The sequence below is a fragment of the Streptopelia decaocto genome, assembly GCF_964273445.1.
Source record: "Streptopelia decaocto genome assembly, chromosome: 10".
NCBI lineage: Eukaryota > Metazoa > Chordata > Aves > Columbiformes > Columbidae > Streptopelia > Streptopelia decaocto.
The window spans coordinates 18,590,072-18,610,630 of NC_138665.1; the positions used below are offsets into that span (position 1 = coordinate 18,590,072).

The following is a 20,559-nucleotide window of genomic DNA, read 5'->3' on the forward strand; positions in this document are numbered from 1 at the left end:
GAGCCGGAGCAGCGGGGGTGGGGGGGAGCCGGAGCAGCGGGGGTGCGGAGCCGGGCCCGTTTGGCCAGGGCAGGCGGATCCGGGAGCATCGTCCGGGAGTGCTGCACCCTTGGAAACCACATCAGTGGAGCAGACCCTTGGCCATCCCTACACGAACAGCCTTGAGTGCCGCCATCCCCTCTCCTTTGCCTACCATGGGAGGTTTCTGTCTTTGCTGTCCCAAGGGCTGGCTGGCTCAGTGTCCCTTGCTAGCAGCGGCACAGAGCTGTCCCCTGGAGTGGCAGGGCATGGGATGCAGGAGTCACTTTGCCTGCCGGCCAGCAAGGCACCCCATGGGACCTGCTCCAGGGTCCCTTCTTCTGGTCCAGCCTTTGCGGGACCGAACTGCAACCACATTTCAGCTGCTAGACCAGGGGGTTGATTGCAGTGGTGCTGCTCCTTGGAGGTCTCCTCATGGGGCAGTTTACAGAGAGGTGTTTTGGCACAAGAGAGGGTTTATTCCCTGTGTTTTCTCAGCCAGATCCTGGAGGGCACTCTGTGCCCAGCAAAGGAGCTGTGAGCACAGGTCCCATGTCCCCAGGTGGGGTGGCAGCAGGACACAGCCAAGGGCACACCCAACATGTGTCCTTCAGCCCTTGGACTTGCCCAGCACACTGGCCATGCTGGCCACTTTCACATGCTCCCTCGTGCTGCTGTCCCCAACCCTCACCCCGGACGGGGGGCACCAGTTGCTGCCAGGGGAAAGAGATGGTGTTTTGTTCCCCAGCTCACTCTGGCCCAGTGGCTGATCATGCACACACAAGGCCCTTTCAGCATGGGGAGAGGAGGGTGGTGGCATCTGGGAATGCAAGGAACAAAAAGTTCTATTGATGCTGCCTGCAGCCCCACGGGTTTCTGTGAGCCAGGGCAAGGCTGGGGTGCAGGCACAGCTGTGCACTGAGCTGGGCAGCAGCAATGCATGAGCTAAACCTCCCCCAGATGGGCTGCACGGGAAACTTTGCTGCCTGCCTGGGGGAGAGATGGGAGAGTGGGATTTGGGCTGGAGTCTCATTTGAGGAGGAGCAGCAAGGGTCCCGGGCACAGGTAGACAACACCCTGCCACGCACAGGCACCCAGCCGTGCCTGAAATCTGCCTCTCAAGCAGATCTGCTGCAAACAAGAGCGGTGCCGGAGTTTGAGCGTGGTACTGGGCGCATCCCTCCGCGGCCTCACTCCCTGGAGGTACCTGAGCGCAGCTCATGGAGGGAATTTCCAAGAGAAGCAGCATTTGAATCAATTTTTGAGCGGCTGCTGTGGAAAAGTGCATTTAAGGGCAGCATTCATGTGATCGGGGGTAGAAAGACACCAGCCATTGACCTCCGCACGCACCAGCACTGTGCAAACTGGTAATGACCCTGTGGCAAAAGGCACGCAGCCACCCACACAGCGTGTGGACAGGACATGGAGTGCCCTGGGATAGTCAAGTCCGCCCTCGCGCCTAAACAAGACCGTCTTATTTCACACAGGGCTCTCTGCAAGTGAGACAATCACGTACCCTGCGTGGCTCTGGACGTGCTTTTACCACATGCATTGCCTGGTGCAAGCTGGAGAGCTTTGCTCGAGATGTGCTGATCAGTTTTCTGTGGTCGTGCTGTAGGTGCTACACAAGGAGCCGTGGCAGAGGGTATCACCGTGCAGGCTGAGCATTAAAGGACAGCAGCACATCACCAAAAACAAGCCAGCAGCTCCTGCAAGGCCCCAGCTTTGCTCTGGGTGGATGGAGGAGAAATAGAGGTTTTTAAGGGCTCCTCGGCTGGGAGCAAAGGTTTTGAAGTCAGGGTTATGAAGCTGGGGTGGGAAGGAGGGGTGGGCAGAGCCCTGTGGGGATGCTGGCCCACACATGGGACTGGCAAGAGCTGCTCTTCTGGGACCTTCTCCTCTGCAGCCTCCCCTTCCCTGCTGTTTTTTGGCTGGGCTCTGCCCCCACAGGGGTGGGAAAGCCAGCACAACAAATGGACAGACAGATGTGTATCTTCAGAATGTTCTTAATTTTAATTTATTTTCTTTAATTTTTATAAAATACATCTTGTAAGATAAGTCTCTAAAAACTTGCTCCTTTTTATTGCTTGTTAACGAGTTGAAATTCTAGATCAGAAATGAAGGAAACACTTTCAGTTGATTAACTCTCTTTTTGCGTGTGTGTGTGTGCGCGCACACGTGTGTGCGTGTGTGTGTGTTTGGGGTCTGGGGACAAGGGTGGGAAGGAGGATCTGGTTATTTGTTGTTAAATGTATACCAAAAAAAAAACCCCAGCAAACCCCCAAGAGAGATCACACGGATGTGGATTCCCAGCTTTTGGCCGGTTTCTCCCCACCCTGCCGTCCCTCCTGGCATCTCCCACCTCCCCAGCCCATGTGCGTTGGTAGCCTGGCCAACCTATTTCAGCACTCCTGGTGGCAAGGATCCTTTGAACGCTCTGCTCAGCAGATCTGCTCCTTTATCCTTGCCCCTGCTGAAACTGGCGCTTAACAGAAATATACAATAATAATACAAACAAAGGAAAAAAAATCCATGCAAGATGGAGCTACAGTCTGCCACTGAAAGTAGTTTCTCCAATAAATAAACACTAGGATTAGCATTAAGGAGAGACAGGGAAGAGCGAAACAAAATACCAGTTGGCGGGGAGGACTGGAAGCAGCATTTTGGCAGGTGTGGTTGGACCCGTGCTACCCAGCCAGAGGCCCCCAGAGAGCAATTGTGGGGGAGAGAGAGGTCATCTCCACCAAACCCCTTGCCCTGCTGCCCCCTCCGTGGGAAAAGACTGAACTGGCACCAGAAAGGATCTGGTTTGCAGAGACAGGCTGCGTTTCTGCCCTGTGACCCCCAACCACCGCCTTTCCCTCCCTCCCTCCTCAGCTCCTTCATGGGTTTCAGCTGGGAGCGAGATGCTGCCAGTCCCTCCCGCCCCAGCAGACACAAGACAGTTGTCCTGACTTGCAGGAAACGCTGGGAAAAAAAATCCTGAGGGGAAGAGAGAGGGACAGAAGGAGGGAAAGGTAACGTTTGACATGGGTGAGAAACAAATGAAGCTCTCCGCCACGGCGGAGGTTAGAGAAGCAGACGTCACCCCGGAGAAGAGCACCATTGTGAAGGGATGAGAGCGAGCGCGGCGCGGGCAGAGCAGGGCGGGCGGGTGGTCCAGAGGCTCATCCCCTGCCCACGGGGGTGGCTCCGGCTTTACGCTCGCAGGGCATGGCACAGAGGTGTCCCCTCTTGGCCAAACCGATCTGCTGCCTGGAGGGTAAAGGCAAGAGTCCCCCTCGTCTACAGAGACACCAAACTCCTTTAGGCTTTAATAGGGGCAGCTGGGTTAGGGCTTTATCAGCATTGGGGTCAGCACTCTCTTCTCCACAATGGGAAGATCCTTGCCCTGAACTCCCTTTGCCTTGGCTGTAGCAGGCAATTTGGGGTAAATTTGTTTTTCTTTGCTTAAAGGGAAAAAAAAATAATCCTTCTCTTTTTCTCCATCCATGGGTGGTGACAGCAGACAGCTCCAGGAGAGTCTCTAGCAATGGTACCAGCACTGGGCCAACTTCCTTTTCTCTCTAGGTAGCCTCTTGCTACTCATGGAGCAACCTACATGGATTTCCTCCTCCCAGGAGCATGAAGGCCTTTGCTCATCCCTAGGCAACATTGGGACACTGGAGTAGTCCCTCCTCTTCTCTGGCTGGTTTTGATGGGCTTGGCCCTAGAGCGAACCAGTTATGGATGAGCAGAGAGAGAAAAGTGCATGAAGAGGTGTCCATTGGTGGGAAGCTCTCCTTCCTGGTCACGCTCAGCACGATGGATGCGAGGGAGGAAGAGGAGGGGAGTCAGCAGCGAAGGCAGAGTTAACGCAGGAGACCTGGTGTCGGGTGGCTGCAGTGTTAAAGCCTCGGGGTTAGAGAAAAGAAGGGCGTTTGGTCTGGCTGGGCTCCACCACGCGTCCTAGAACTTGGTGCCTCGGCCCATCAGCTTGAGGACGGCAAAGTTGTAGGTGGCGGCGATGATGAAGGTGAGCTGTGGGTGGGAAGAGAGTGAGCGAGAGGGGAAGGAGGAGAAACAAAGCTCCCACGGGTGAGGAGGGCAAGCGAGGTGGGTCTCCTCGCTGGGGTGTTGCCGAGGTGGCATCTCCCAGCCCAACACTTGCCCCACAGAGACCTGTAGCCCCACGGCACTGGCGGGACACTGCAGTGTCTCATCACTGGTGTAAAGGAAGAGGAGAGCTGGGAAAAGGCAGAGGACCCAGTGCATGGGCAGCAGGACCTCTCCCTGGTGGTCTCCTGAAGCCTCTTCAGATCCCCTACAGCAGTCACCTCTACCTTCTTATGGCCTGAATTCACTATTAGCACTTATGTGCCAGAAAAAGACAGGAGCACAGGCTCTGTCATGTCCATGCCCACCAGCTCTGCTGTCCTCTGACCCCACATCCTCGCTAAGCGGGGAAGACCGGCTGGGCAGGGGCACATTGACTCACCAGTGAGACCAGCGTGGCAGCTGCCCCCACGAAGGCCGCAATGAAGAGGTGGAAAGTCATCTGGAACTGCAAGGCAAGAGTGGGGTGAGCTCCCGGGGTCCCACATGCCAGCTGGGGAGGCCAGTGCTGAGGCCACCCATGGAAGGGAGCACACGTGGGGTGACGGGAGGTGCTCACCTCACTGGTCTTACAGATGGAGAGCAGGTTGGAGCCGCACACTTTGCCAGGGAAAGCGTTCCAGGGCAGGACACCTGGTGAGATGTGAGGAGCCAGCTGAGCCAGGCACGGCCGCCAGCTTGTTCAGGCTCCCACAGCCACGTGTGTCACACACACACGGGTTTTTCAGGGCTCTTCAGCACTTGCCCTGCTTTATCCCAGCCTTATCCACCTGGACCCTCTCCTCCGTCCCCTCACCTCCACCCTGAGCCCTGCAAACCCGGCACTCACCGTACATCCTGGCATCTGCACACAGGGTGCCAATGCTGGCCGAGGTCTTGCTGGGGTTGGCAATGGACTGGCAGGTGGTCCAAGTGTTGAAGTAGATATAGACGGGCACTGCAGAGCAGGCGAAGACTAGGAGCCAGACGATGGTCAGGACGTAGGTAATGCCCACAAACTGCAAGGGGCAGGACAAGCCGGGGCAGAGCCACGATTACTGAGCAGCCAGGGAACATGGACAGGGGAGCGTGAGGGTCCCCAGGCAGAAGGGGGTGTTGGGCAGGCAGGGGACTGAGATGCTCCTGCATCTGGCTCCACACCGCCCGCCAAACCCGGCGTGTCCCCACGCGGCCAGCACGGAGCGGCAGCACGAGCCGGGTGACCTGCACCAGCCCCAGGTGTGCGGGTGGCTATGCCTGTGTGGGGGTGACCCGCAATGGCAGCAGGGTGGCTGCCACGTCCTGTGTGACGGGGAAAACCCACAGCCAAGCAGGGTTTGATCTCTGCAGGAGAGCAGTTGAAAAACCCGCCTTGGTGTGCAAATGTTCATCTCCTGCCCTCCCTTCGTGGTGCCACCCCAACCGGCCCTCGAGGGAACCGCAGCCGTCCCCTTCCGCTCCCCCAGGCCACGAGGTCCTCTCGCCAGCACTTTGTCATGGTCCCCAAGCACAGGGGAGAGCACAACCCCCAGGGCACCATGGGCACCGGGTGCCGGGGAGTCTTGGGCTGCCAGCACCACAGGGATGCTCATGGCTCTCCATGCCAATGCTTAAACATGAAGCAGTTCCATTAAATTTGGGCTGGGTTGGTCCCCAGGGACCATGGCAGGCCTGGGGGAGGGTGGCCGGGCTGCGCTTCCCTTTGGGATACCCCGAAACCCGGCCGGCCGCAGTCTCCTGCCTTTCGGCCACGCCGAGCGTGGCGAACCCGCTGTGGGCGCGCGAAGGGGTGCCAAACCCCGGTTAAGATCACCTTGTCAGGATGTCCTAGCCACTTTCCCAAACACTGACACACCCGCTGCAACGAGTGAGCTCGCTGGGGGCCTCGCGCTCCCCTCCCTTTCGGGCCCCCAGTTACCGTTGCGCTGAGGCCCCTGCCGCAGATGGTGGTCTTGTAGTCCCCGAAGATTTGCCGGACAGCACCGGTGGTGTAGAAGCCTTCGGCCAGCAGCAGGGCTCCATAGAGGAAGAAGAAGGAGGCTGTGCCATAGATGACGTACTGAAAAGCGTGGATGCTGCCAGGGAGAGGAGCAGGCAGGGATGCTGAGGCAGCGGGGCAGCGTCAGGGAGCTCAGCCCTGCATGCAGCATGGCCGGGGCAGCCTGGCCACCGCTACTGACCCCCCTGCTGCCCCAGGGGGACCAAACAGAGGGTGAAGCTGTAAGAAGAGCAAGCCAGGGCAAAGCCATAGTGAGCAAGGCTATGGGCTGCTGATGGCTCCACCATGCCCTCCATACCTACCCAGTGCTGAGGTCCAGCACTAGCCAGGGCATCTAGCGAGGCTCAGAAATGGAAACAAGTGGCCACTGGACCCTGCCAGGCAGCCATGGCACCAGCATGCAGCAAACACAGCCTGAGGTCCCCATGGTGCCCGGGTGACAGCATCGCCCTGGCCAGCCCGGCCAGTCACCTCCTCCCGGCACAGAGCAAGATGGAGACGTGAGGGGCCCAGTGTGAGGGCAATGCGCAACAGCAAGGTACTTACACGTTGATGAGATACTCATAGTCCTGGTAGTTTTTGGAGAAGTAGGTCTCAATGAGCTGCTCGGTGCCTGTGAGGGCTTCGTGCCCACAGCCACAAAACAGTGCTACTCCAAAGAAGCACAAGCCTGTGGCAACCAGTGAGGCAAAGGGTGCTCCGATGAGACACCTGGCACAGCACTCGAGCAAACCTAAGGAGAAGAGAGGTGAGGTGGGACGGGGCTGCTGGGACAGGGGGAGCTCGGAGCCCGCGGCTCAGGGGCGGGCAAGCGTGGGAGAAGGAACGTGCCCGGCAGGAGGTGGGAAGCAAGTTGAAGGAAAACCCAGAAACAGTTCATTGCGGTGCTGCAGAGCCAAACCCAGCAGCTTCCCCAAAATATCTCTAAGCAGCTGGGCAGCCTTGCACCCAAGCATACCCAGGGACAAGGGGTGACAGCAGCGTGGGGCAGTGGGGCCACAAGGCAGCCCCTGGGGGTGAGACAGACGAGGGGCTGAGGCGAACCAGCCGTGCTGACCCGCACTAAACAAGATGGAAATACAAGGCAATGTAGCGTAATGCCAGCGGGACCCAGCAAACAAGCTGCTAATGGGCTCCCTGCTGCCAGCACAGCCCAGCTGCGGGCAGCAGCAACGCCAGCTGCCTGTGTATTTCTTTTGCCAGCAAAGATGCAGGGGAACCCAGCACCTCCACAGAGACAAAGCCCGATGGAGACCTAGCGATGTGGCCCAGGCTTGAGGCAGACAGGAGGAGCCGGCATGCAGCCCGGGTTTCAGGGTGGCACGCTGGAGTGCACCTGTCCCCTGTCCCGGCACCCTGCGAGCAGTGCAGGCTGCAGCAGCCCTGTTGTGCAGGCAGGTGTGCTGATGGAGACGAGCCACGCTAGTTCCCAAACACCAGCGCTTGTGTAATAGATTTAATCCTCCAGGACAGATATTTGGCAAGAGGGCACATGTACCTGTGTGTGGGTAGGGGAAATGAGGGCATGTGCCAGTGTACTGCTTGGATCACCTAAATGCTGGATTTTTTTCAGCAGCGGTGCCATGGGCACCTGCTCCTCCTGCATGTCAGAGCTCTGAGATGCAGGATCCTCAGCTCAGGTTCCTGGTGGGCTGGGTTTGGAAGTGCCCAGCCAGCCACTGTCCTGCACCATTTGGGGCGGGCAGCTGGGTGGGTTTGCACCCACCAGCGTGCTGCTCTGGAGCATCAGTTTGGCTCCAGCTAAGCTGCCATAGCCTGCTGCCCTGGCTGTGTGACACCCTGCACAGGGAACCTGCTCCTCTTCCCCAGGACGTGGGCTCTGGCACCCCGCTGTCCCAGGCACATCCCATCTGGGCATAGCATTTGTGCCTTGAATGCCAAAAAGGCACCCGTGGGAAGCGTTCCCAAACCCACGCTCCCCCCTCCCAGACCTGCTTATCTCCTCCCTCAAAGGACAAGCAAGCCATGGGGTCCTAGCCAGCAGTGCTCTTCCCTCCCCACTGGGAGCAAGGTCACACAGTGACACCAAGGACAATGGGGGATTGTCCTGGCACTGCCACCCCAGTGCCTGCCCCATGCTGAGAGCAAACAGGGAACAAAGGCAGCGCTATGGGGGAGTGCTGTGACCCCTCCCGCTTGTTTGCCTTGGATGCTGCAAGTCTGGGGGGGGTCCTTCTCCTCCCGGCCAGTGCTGCTCCCCAAACCTCCCTGGGACCTATGGGGACAGCCCTGCACAGCCAGCAGGGTGCTGAGCCAAACATGCCTTTTTTATTTTTGGCCACCTGGGAAGTGGCGCAGCAGGTGCCCGGTGAATGACTCTGCTCCCAGTGAGCTGGGGGTCCCCGGATAGACAGGGCCTGGCAGTCTCCCTGCTACAGCGCTGGTCCCCTGGGCTTTGGGAGGCTGCGCTGGGGAAGGCTGAGGTGGGGAAGGAAGGAGAGAAAGGGCCCTTGTGCCACACAATCCCGCGCCTTGTACCCAGGCTCAGCTGCTGCTGGAGCCAAACAATGCACTGCAGACAAGAGGAGGAGAAGGAGGCAGGGTGCCTGCAGCCCATGGCATCCCTGGGAACAGGGCATGCCGGTGAGTATTAGCTCTGGTGTACCGATAGGGAAACTGAGGCACAAGGAGTGCCTCCATTTTCCCAAGGCTGCTGGCACGAGCTGTGACAGGTCTCAGTCCCCTGCCTGGACCTCCCAGCTCCAGGCAGGAGCTCTCATCTCTCCAACCCATGTGGCCAGGGCTCAGGTCAGACCAGCTGTGAGGATGGCATCTGTCCCCACAGACAGCGCATAAGCACACAGGGACAGAAAAACACTTTGGGAAGAAAACACCATCCCTGCCATGCTGAGGCATCCTCCCCTGGCAGCCCCCATGGCTGGCATGGCCATGCCAGGGCCACCGGGACATGGCCTGTGCCAGAGGAAAGTTTCAAGAGACTCTGCTCTGGGACAGGGTCCCCAGAGCCACCAGTGACATCTCCCTAGGTATCCGCCACCCTCATCTCATACTCACCCATGGCGCTGGACTTGGTCAACTCCCTCGACCGCCCGCTCGGCTGCCTTGGTGCTGTCTGCTGGAGCCCTCTCCTGCCTGGCAGTCCCTCGCCCTGTGTTTCCCCTTGTGGGTGCCTGTCCTGCTCTCCAGCAAAGAAAAGGGCTGAGTGACAGCCACCCCCCTTAAAGGGACAGGCCCCCGCCCCTCCCCGCCGGCTCCCCCTGCACCCCTTGGCTGCCAGCTCCCGGGTGCCCGGCAGCTGCGTGGGCAGAGCCACCCCACAGCCCCGCTCAGGGCTTCTTGGGGAAAAGGCTTTTGCAAAAGAAAGAGAGCAGCTTGGGGGGTGGGGGAGTATTCATGGGGGGTCCCCTTGCTGGCAGCTCTGGGGAGCCCCCAGCCCTGACTGGGCTATGTTTGCCCCAGGCTGCCCACTGTGGCAGTGTGGGACACCAGCCCCATGGGACAGCAGTGATGACCCTCTGTCACCTTCCCAATCCCCCCAGCACCTGCCAGTGGGGTCCTTCATTCCAGGGACATGCTTTTGACCCTGGGTGCTCCAAACTGGGGGGGGTTCCCCCTTACACTGGTAATCCTGTGGCCGCTTTCCCCAGCCCCTTTACCCCCGTGGGGGAAAGGCGCCCGGGTGGGCACAGCCGTGGGGTCCCCAAGTGATGGATATGGCTCCAGGGCTGCAGCAGCAGGAGCCAGCTCCCTTGGGTGCCCCATGTCCCCTGGGTACCACAGCTCCCATGGGTGCTGCAGAGCCAGCACGAGGCTGGAGAAGCCTGCAGAGGGCAACCGGCCCCTTCCCGGCAGGCACGGGCTGGACAAAGCCCCGCTGTGTCCCTCAATGCCCCGCTTTGTGCCAGGCAGCAAAGTGGCAGGGCCTGGCTGTCCCTGGGGCTGGGGACACTGCAGGGTCCCTGAGCTGTGCAGGGCAGGAGCAGCATGAGACCCTTTGTGGGGACGCCTGCCCCTTCCCTGCCCACCCAAACAGCCGCTTCTTGATTTGCCTGCAAATGGGTTGGGTGGAAACACCACTGGGGCAGCTGTGAAAGTGCTGCCAGGAATTCAGGTTGGCCAGCTGCCCCCCACGTTGGTGAGAGCCAGCTCCTGGGCCCCCAGCACCACTCCCTGCCTCAGTTTCCCACTCCAGGGCAGGGTGGCATTGGGCTGTGCCCCAGCCATGGGATGGGAAGGGCTGGGGAGATACAACAGAGCAGGGGAGGGCTCTGCCACCACTGTGGGCGACATCCTTGGGCACATCCCTTAGCCTTACAGGTGGCCTGGCAGAAATGTCGCCCAGCCATGGTCACCTTGTAATGGTGACAGCCCTTCTGACATCCCTATGGAAATAACCCATGACCCCTATGGCCACTGGAAAGCAGCAGAGCCCAGTCTGCACTCCATATGACATTCCGCCCCCACCCCCCTTCCCCCCCAATATAACGCATAAAATAGAACATAACATAAAAATTATAAAATATGACATTGGAGAAAAAAAAAAAAGCCCTTCTTTTTCTTTCTGTAGAAATTGTAGTCTTGCTAGCACTGTAATTTCTGAAGCCCTTGCGGGGAAGTGTCAGTTTTACCCCATCAGGGAGGGTGGCAACTAAAAGGGTCTGTGCTTTCTGCACAACGTGGCTTAAAATTCTTGGTGACTGGGCACTTGTTTGTCAGCTAAACATTTCCCTCATGGGATGGAAACCCCTGGGCACTGCCATGAGCATCACCCGCTGGCAGTGGAGACCAGTGGGTGCTCCAGGGCAGACCTGCAAAACAGGCAGATGGGGAAAAGGGGAAAATCCCCTCCCTGGATTTCTAGGGCTTGAGGGAGAAGAAAACATACAGGAAAGTGGTTGGGGTTGCCTTTTCTCCATCAGCACAGCACGTACCCTGCACCGAGCAGCTGGGTGGGCAGCCAACAGCACACCCCAAACACGGCCAGCGGGGTGGGGAGCGGAGCCCCAGGGGTGTGTGAGGCCATGAGGACGCTGAATAGGCCTCTTGCATCCTCTCCCTTCAGTTGGACAGGTTGTGAGAACCTCTCCTGCAAATCCTCGGCATGTAGCCACACGCTTCCACATGCCCAGAGAAATCCTGCAGCTCAGCCCCTTCCCGGATGAGGCCCTGAGGACAGCAAGAAGCCACAGGGAGCCCGCCAGCCCACAGAACAGTTTCCTTGCCGGCTCGTCCCTGCCAGAGAAAACGCTGCTGTTTCTCAGGCTGCGAAAGGGAGACGCATCCCCATTTGCCAGCCAGGAGAGGGCCATGCCAAGCTGGTAAAAATAAACATGCTTATAAATCAATCTGCATCACCTTGCAATTTGTTCTGACTCTCGGGCAGTGGCCAATTTTGTCCAAAACCACCCCCCAAGGCAATTAAGGGCTTAGCAACCTGCACTCATTAATAAAGCTCTGGCCTGCCACGCTGAGCCTTGCGAGCCATGCCGGCAGCTAGACACAGAGAAAGCTTTCTGTCCCCAGCCTAAATCTGCACTAAACCCCTGAAACGGGCTGTACCAAAATGAAGTATTTGTAGAAAACCACACAGGTACATCTCTAAAAACACACTCTGCATGGTGAGGCCTCTATGGGATGTTTGTGGGTTTTTCTTTTCCATTCTCGGTGCTTCATCCTGTGGCTCAGACTCAGACTTTCCCTGGGCTGTGGGGAAGGCGAGTTTGGGGCCGGAGGGACAAGCAGGTGACAGCAATGGCAAAGGGAGAGACACAGACACAGGCAGTGCCGAGCTGCGCCACTCCACCACGTGAAGGCAAAGGAGCGAGATGATGAAGCAAGCAGGAGCATATGGGGCAGAAGACCAAATCATCCTCCCTGTCCCCACATGTGGCCGCCTCACCCATAATCACCGCAGACAGCCTGTCACAGCCGTCCCCATCACGCTGATGGCACAGAACAGCCCCCCGCTTGCCCTGACCCCCAGCACAGCCTGGGCACACCAGGCACACAGGCTGCCCTCCCTGGGGGAGGCCGGGGGGCTGGCTGGGAGAAGATGGTTTCCTGCTCACTCCCTACAGCCGTGGATGATTTTTCGCCCCTAAGTGATTTATTCACTTACATCCTCATGGGTTTGTTTTCTGTGCTGCCCTGGGCACAGGGACGGGTTTTCAAAGATGCACAGTGGCAAAATCACACACTTCAGCGGGTGCCGACCCTGCAAAACACAGAAATCCCTTTCAGCCTGCACCCCCAAAACGCAGGCACAGCGCTGGTACACCCAAGAGGAGCTGGTGACGATCCATGCAGTGCCTTTATCCATTATACATGGGGCAGCGGGAGAGATCCTGGTGTATCTTGTCACAGCTGAGAACCTTGCTGCTATTTTTAGGCTGCCGCTTCCCCAGCCAGGCTGAACATCTTGTTATCTGCTGTTGATTTTAACTGTCCTTCTTCACGTGCCTTGCTGCCTCAGTTTACCCATCAGCGGGGTAAATCCCCTCAGCTGGAGAGCCCAAGATGTGTCCTGCTATCAAGTGCTCCAGGGCAGCTCTGTGGCCAGGGTGAGCCAGGTAGCTGCCCACGGCAGCCAGGGATGCCCAGGGAGTTTCCTGCTGTGCAAAATCTGCTGCTGTGCCAGGCAGCCCCATCCAAGCGGAGAGCAGGGGGCAGCCAGGGGACGGTTGCGGTGGCACTGCCAGCATCTGTCCAGCTGCCTCCTCTGGCCATGCCAAGGACGCCCGCCACAGCCGGCCCCGCTCGCCGCTGCCCGGGCCTGGCTGCACTCGCTGTCCTATTTGTATTCCTGGGCTGCCGCAAGGCTGTGCTAACAAAATTAAATTTAAAAAAAATTAATAATAAACTGGCAGAGGCTGTGAGAGAACAGGGGAGGCACGCTGAAGGACAGATGGACAGGACAGTGTAGCGGGATGACAGAGGAAGGGCAAAGGCTATTTGGGTGGGGAGCAAGCCGAAACCCTGGCCAGGCTGAGCCGAGGGCTGGGCGGTGGGACCGGCCTTGGGCAAGGGGGTTGGCAGCAGCAGGACCCCGCACTCTGAGTCCCCAGGGATGTCCCCACGTCTTTCACAGTGTGTGCAGCCCAGGGTGGCGGGGACATGTGGGGTGGCTGCCCATGCCCGGGGGGTATCGGGGGTGCAGGCAGCTGCTGGCAGCACAACCTGGAGCCCAGCTCATGTGAGAGGCAGCCCAGGTACCGGAGCACTTGCTGGCTGCTCGCTGCTCCTTATACCCACCAAAGAGCTCTCTTATTTATGGTAGAAACTGGGGATAATATAGTGGTTTCAAACTGCTTTCTTATTCTGCTTTCCAATTTCCCCCCCAAATTCTCACCAAGCTCCTCACCCAGTGCAGCGAGTCCCCCAGGTTAATTATGGGGTTGAGGATGAAGTGATTCTTTTTTTCCCTGGCTGATTTTTCAGCAGATTTGCCTTTCACGTCCACTGCCTTTCTCCTTGATTTTCTTCCTAAAGGAGGGTAAACAGACGACTCACGCTGATGTTCTCTCTTGTCTGCCCTTCGTGAGGTCACATTCTTGAACTGTTCTGATTTACCTTTCAGAAAATCCTGGAAGGGAAAGACAAATGTAGTTCTGCCTCCTTGAAGGTGACGGTGCCTGAGAAGAGCCAATACAGCCCAGGATCACACTGTTTCTATTTGCTACTGTGAAGCTGGAGTGGGTTCTGTAAAGGGAGGGTGCAGGCAGTGTCAGGGCCATGCTCAGCTCTGGGGCATCCCCCTTTATTTCTTGCTGCCCATGGGACCCATTTTGAAAGGCTCAGATTAATTCATGTGCTTCCAAACAGCTAAGGAGGTGCTGACTTACCCCACACTTGCCCTGAGCCCAGAGGAGGAAGAGCAATGCTGAGGAAGGTCCTGGGTTAGCCAGGACAATCCTTGCACAGCACAGGTTGTGCTCATGGTGTTTTGTCTTGGATTTCTACCCGGAGAGGGAGCTTTTCCCTGTATTTCCCTCCAAAGCCTAGAAGATGCTTCTCCTCCTGCCCACCCCATGCCAGCCCCAGCTCGCCTACACATGCCAGGGGTGATGTCCCCGCAAGGGACCAGGGGACAGGGTCTGACCTGGCCTCCCTGTCCCGGGGCTGGCAGGACCATTCCCACAGCCAGCAGGTGCCAGATGTGGGGGCGTCTCCCAAGAAAAGAGCAAGTGGGCACTGGAGAGGTGATGGCTGGAACGGGTGGCAAAAGGACAGCGGTGACAGCCCCCGAGGTGGCGTTACTGTCACAGCACCCTGTTCCCGAGCCACAGGCAGCAATCCGCAGTGTTTCCTGGAGAGCAAACGTGATGGTAGGACCAAGAGGTGGATTTGAAGTGCAGAGATTTCCTCCTCAGCATCCGTGGTCTCTCCGCAGAGTCGCAGGTGCAGGAGGCTCTTGAAGGGTCGTCAGGAGAGCAGCGGCCACACAACCCTCCTGCGTCCCCCCTGCAGCTGAGCCAGGGAGAAACAACCCACAGATGCGACACAAGCTCCTCTCCCGGGGTGGTTCTGCAGATGGGGGACTCATTTGCTGCTCCAGTTGTTACATTTACTTGGGTGATGCCGCTGTGCTTGGCAGCTGAACAGGGAGAATCTGCCTCAGTCCCTGGGGATCGCAAGGTGATGAGACATGGGGACGGATAAGATGCCTTTGCCAGGATGCCACTTGCAGCAGGGACACCAGGACAGCCACCCCAGAGCCCATAACAGCCTCGGAGGCAGAGGATGAAATGGAGAAGTGAACCTGGCATCACACTCAGCTCCTCACGGCACCGTCCTCTGCAGTCGCACAACCACCGCTGGGGTGACACCCAGCATGCTGTCCCCACCCAGCCACAGCTTCGTTGGCACCGTGACACCCACCAGCCCCGTGGGATGCCAGTGCCATCATGATGGCCCTGCACCCCGACTCCCACAGCCAAGATTCCCCCTGGAAGCAGCTGCTGCCTGAGCCACTGCTGTTTGCATCTGTGCGGCAGCGGGAGGACTTACCACCTAATTAAACAAATCCTTCATCTCAACTGCAGTGGCCATGCCGGGGGAGGGAAAGCGATGGGGGGCACAGGGCAGGGGCACTGGTTTCTTATTCCTTCTCCCCGCTGCTTCCCTCCTGATGCCACAGATGTGTAATGCTTCGTTTTCCAAACTTGTCCCTCCTAGGGGTCTCTAGGGGGAAAAAAAACCCCAAACAAACAAACAACAAACCATCCAATTAGGCCAAGGCAGGCAGCCTGCGGTTAATGCCACACAACGCTACCGCTTGTTTTGCTCCTGGTGATCTCCTTCTGCTTTTGTGCGTAGAGTCCACTGGGGCCGAGGGCAGGAGAGCCGCGGAGGCGAGAGCAGCAAACAGAGCTCATCAAAACCTGCCAGCGCAACCGCTGCAGCGAGGGATGCGCATTGCCATGGCAACCATGGCCAAGGATGCACAGAGCCAGGTACCCCAAAAAGGGAAGGAGACTGGGGGACCATGCTGACCCCATCCCACATCCCCCATGTGCCTTTGCTGGTACAACCCCCCTTAGCTCAGCACTAGCTGAGGCATCAGTTTTGCACAGCAGCTCCTCTCCTCCCCAGGCTCAGGCAGAGTGAAGGGCTGGGGGGCTGCTTAAGAGAGGCAGAATTTAGGGGCTGAGGAGTCTTGCAGTGTCAAAATCCATTAGATTTTCCCCAGAGTAACTGGAGATGCTGGAGGCAGCCAGAGCAGGGGTCAGGCTGCCTATGGATCACCCTGAAAAGTCCCATCACAGATGCCCAGGGCCAGATCCTGCATTTCTCCTTACCCAGCTTTAAGAGATCTACCTGCAACAGCAGCGTGGCGCAAGGCTGAGCCATCCGCATGGTGAGGAGGATGGTGAAGGTGGATACAGATGGACCAGCCAGATCTTGCCGTGCTGGGACTGCTCGCAAAAACCTGACCCCCTGGGCTACCCGCTCTTGTGTCTCAAACTCAGCTTCCCAGCAGCTCAGGAACACATGGATATGGGAGGTCCCTCAGCCCCATGCTGCATCCCTCATCTGTATGGTCAGGCTAGGGGCACATTTCCTTAGCACACGCAGCAGCCCCACAGCCACAGTGATGGGCTGAGCTTCTCAGCCCTCACTGGCCTTCACTGGGGAAATGAGCCCTGCTGCAGCATCCAGCCCCTAGGCTGGTCCACAAATGGATCAGACGCACCCCAAGGAGCATCCAGAGGGGACAGTGTGACCCTCTGGGATCAGCAAAGGGCCCAGTGCTGGGATGAAACACGGCTCAGAGAGGTCACTGAGGATGCTCTCTCCCCACGTGGTATTTCAAGGACTGCTGGCTGAGTGGTTGCATCTGGCACAACCATGGAGAGAGCTGCCAGGTCACCTTGGAGAGGTGATCCTTGCGCCTGGCCGATCGGGGAGCAGGAGGCCCAGCCCCATGGTCACTCCAGCCCCATGCCAGCTGTCCTTGGCTGGTCCTGCAGCATGGAGCATCCCTGCGCAGCCACTGCACGCAGCGCCGTCCGGCACCACACCAGTGGCAGGGGTATTTTTAGCCTGGAAAAGTGCCACAAAATCATAAGGCGACATTAGCTGGAGTTGGAACCAATGTCTCCATTCACCTTACAATCTCCTCTGGGTCACCCTGCCCTGTTCGGTGAGTCACTGGGTCCTGCTGGCACCACTGCATAAGCACCAAGCACCCACTGGGCTCCCTAGCACCGCCACCATCCTGTCCCCTCCTCCCATGCCACTGTTCCACCTTCCCCTCGCAGCAGTCCCAAATTCCCCCAGCAGCCCATGACTTTTCTTGGCCACTGGAGGGGACATCCCGCCCTGTCCCACTGGCAGATACACCCAAACCCAGTGCCCACTTGCCCTGCTGAGATGTGGTGGTGGTTCAGGCTCTCTGCCCATGCTCTGGTACCAGCGGGGCCCAAGCCTTTGTGCCAAAGCACCACTGCAGTTATTCATCCCTCAGCCATGCATTGATTGCCCTGAGAAGACTTTTGCTTCTGCTGGGAAAGGAAAGCACCCACAGCCCATTCTACGGCTTCTCTGGGGAAAAACAAGGACCAGCACAACACTAGGGAATCAGACGAATACGCTATTAAATTAGAAGGAAGCGCCCAGGCTGAGAGCATCCTGGGTGGTCAGGGAGAGCCTCAGGCTGGCAGTGATGCACAGCCACCATCGGGAATGTGTTTTCTCTGGTGTTAATTTCACACCCAATTAGTCACCTCAAAACATTTGCTTGGAGGGAGCCTGACACCACGTCTACCCCAGGCAGAGGGGCTGTCCTCTCCCTGAATGCAGGCGCGAGAGGTTTTCCTATTTGTTTTGCTGCTTTCCTTAGAAACAGTGATGAGACTGTTTCTGCTTTCCCTTGCTTTCACTGGTCCGAGGATTAAAAAATGGGAAGGGGAGCTGTCATGGCCCTAATCTGAAGGCACACAGGCCCTGAATCTTTCACAAGGAACACTTTGGTCCCCAGCACTCATTACGCATTAAAGCAATCGGTAGGGAGCAGAGGCACAGAGCAGCACTCGCACACCCGCTGGCTGGCAGAGCCCTCTGCGCTCAGCACCTCTCATTTCACACATTGGGTTCTGCAAAAAAATCCCAGTCCTGGGGCAAAAGAGAGAGCACAATGTCCAGAGCCAGCTGGGCTGGCTGGGAGCCTTGGGAGAAGGGAAGGCAGGCAGGAGGGAATTATAGGATAGAATCATAGAGTCATTTCATTTAGAAGAGACCTTCAGGATCATTGAGTCCAGCCATAACCTGACCAACTCCAGCACTAACCCATGTCCCTAAGAGCCTTGACTAAACACCTTTTAAACCCCTCTAGGGATGGTGACTCCAGCACTGCCCTGGGCAGCCTGTTCCAGTGCCCAACAACCTTTTCCAGGAAGAATTTTTTCCCAGTATCCAAGCTGAACCTCCCCTGGTGCAACTTGAGGCCATTTCCTCTTGTCCTATCACTTGCTACTTGGGAGAAGAGACCAACACCCTCCATGCTCCAAGCTCCTTTCAGGCAGTTGTAGACAGCATAAGGTCTCCCCTCAACCTCATGTTATCCAGGCTGAACAGCCCCAGCTCCCTCAACCACTTCTCATAATTAGGAGATAGGGGATGGAGGTGCCTGGGGTGTGGTGCTCTCTAATTAAAATAAATAGAATCTCCTAGAGCGTGCCTCTGTCCTTGACTAATCACTTGTTATCCTGTCTTTGGCGGGAGGCTGGCCTGTGTGCCGGCCCCTCGCTGCAGCTGGGACTGTGAGACGCAGAATATACGACACCCCCAAAGCAGAAGCTGCCTCTAAGTTTCTGTCAACCTCCCCCCGGAGTCCCCCACCCCCTGAGTTTGCTGCAGGGCAGCTGGAGCAGGCTGCTTAAAGCCCACCACAGCACATGTGCCCACCCGCAGCTTCTGCCCCTCCTGCTGCTGCAGGTTCTCCTGGCTTGGGGGCAAAGGTGAAGCTCCGAGCTCACCCCAAATGACAGAACGAGGAGCAGCATCATCCTGGCCCCCTGTGCAGGGCTGCCAGCAGGGGAGCCCAGGGGGGCTCTGTGCCCTACAAGAGGAGCACAGGGTGCTCCTTCACCCACTGCCCTCCCTCCAGCTCCCCCCCAGCATGAACAGCACAATGCTGATCTGACATGCTTGTCATCCCAGAACCAAGCTTAAGCACCTCACAACCTTTTATCTGGGAAAAACAAAACAAACCAAACAAACAAACAAACAAAACCCAAACCAACAAAAAAACCCAACTGTTTTCAAGAGGTTGAATCACTCAGCCCTTAAGAATTGTGTTCTCTGCAAGTGCATTACAAGGTTTATCCGGCAGGATTAAATATATAGACATGGCAATGCGGGGGCTGAGCAGCAGGGAAGGGTTGGGTTCCAGACGGTGCGGGTTGACACAGCCTCCTCCAGGCTCTGGATTCAGGCAGGTTTGTGGCAGGTAAGAGTCCAACGCCAGGAGAGTCTGACAAGGGCTCAGAGATAGTGGAGGGAAAGGAAAAAAGAGATATCACGCTTTTCTCCCTGCCTTAGCAGCCCCAGCCTCTGCTGCCTGCATCTCTCCTATTAGCAGAGCCTGGTATGGTGACGGGAATGGCTTCAGGGCAGGGACGGGAGGATCCCCAGAGAGGGCTGTTCCACCGCCAGCCTTGGGGACTGCATCAGGCTGGCAGCCACTGCCCACACCCCGGGTCACAGTGTGGTCCTTGTCCCCCCTGGCCTTGCTGCCCCGGGGACAGCGGCCGTGGGCAGCCTGGCAGCCGTGCCTGCCTCTGGCAGCTGCCTGCTGGCTGCATCTTTGCTGTTTACAGAAAAAAACCACCTCACGCTCTGATTTGAGGAACATGGAGGCGAAGTCTGCTCTTGTCACTCCCAAAAATCCCCTGGCAGGGATGCAGCGCAGTGCCTGGGGTCCCCCTGGGTGCAGCCGGGCTCTGCTTTTGCAGCTCTTGCTCCATCCCCCCAAACCGGCCAGCAACAAATCAGAGCTGCCATCGCCTTCCCGATGGGATACTCATTGCCTTCATTTTTTCTGAGCTTATTTTCAGCACCGCTTCGCTCCTCGCAGCACTGGCTGCCTGCAGAGCTGCAAGGCGGGCAGGAGGGCTATGGCTGCACCGTCCTCCGCAGTCCTGCCTGTCAGGGAGCTGCGTTGCTGCATTGGCTTCGCCAAACTCTCCAAGGGCCTCGTTAGCTCGGACCCAGTGTCCTGCTGACTGCAGCACACGCGATCGAGGCTTGTAGCTGATAATCTTGAGAACCCATGCTCATGGTCACCTGCAGAACTGGCTCCATGACCACTCCAGCCATCCCAGGGCCCCTCCATGGATGCAGGCAAGGGTGCCTCAGTTTCCACGGAGGGCAGAGAGGATGATGCTGGCTCCCTGCCTCCCGACAGTGTCAGGTTCACTTAGCTCGGACAGTCTCTGGAAGAGGAGCTGTTGTGCCGTGTGTGTTTGCTCTGTGCCCCAGGGCTCCAGATCCTGTCTTGCACCGCCCAGCATCGCAGCCCCGTAAACATTAATGGCAACAGTAATCGGAGGAGACTTGTCCCAGCTCCTGGTGCTGTGAGAGATGCTGAGTGGGGACAAGGACTCCTGCACGTTGCCTTGCAGCTGTCTGCTGCCTACAGCCCCCTGTCCTCTCCACAATGCTGGAGAAGGCGCCCCAGGGTTGGCTTCATAGACATCCCTCACTCACACTGCCTCCCTACAGCAAACTCAGCTCTCAAAATCCCTCTCTGGCTTTCTGCCGAGGAGAAGCCACCGCAGACCTGAGCCCTTCGCTTGCCCTGGGGAGACAGGGCGCAGGGGGTACTGTGCTCTCCCCCTTCTCTGAGATCCTCTTCTGCGGACCCCTGCAGCAATGGCTTCGTACAGCAGCTCCTAGCCATTGCCAAACTGTAATGAGTACAAATAAATGAGATGAGCCAGCCACAGTAGGGTGAATTGAAACCTGAACAACATATCTGCCGGGAA

General features: G+C 57.8%; 1 protein-coding gene across 2 annotated transcripts; it reads right to left on the bottom strand.

Moving 5' to 3' along the window:
- Positions 1–2,028: 2,028 nt before the first annotated feature.
- On the bottom strand, positions 2,029–9,251 carry PLP1 (proteolipid protein 1). 2 transcript variants are annotated; one of them, XM_082061921.1, is made up of 7 exons: positions 9,128–9,251; positions 6,638–6,824; positions 6,011–6,167; positions 4,943–5,111; positions 4,673–4,746; positions 4,496–4,561; positions 2,029–4,038 (listed from the first exon to the last, which is right to left on the bottom strand). In XM_082061921.1, the coding sequence occupies exons 1-7, from the start codon at positions 9,129–9,131 to the stop codon at positions 3,967–3,969; spliced, it is 729 nt and encodes a 242-aa protein (XP_081918047.1). In that variant the 5' UTR covers positions 9,132–9,251; the 3' UTR covers positions 2,029–3,966. The 2 variants fall into 2 exon arrangements, with proteins under 2 accessions (XP_081918047.1, XP_081918046.1); XM_082061920.1 differs by having other exon boundaries at positions 5,906–6,167.
- Positions 9,252–20,559: the final 11,308 nt, after the last annotated feature.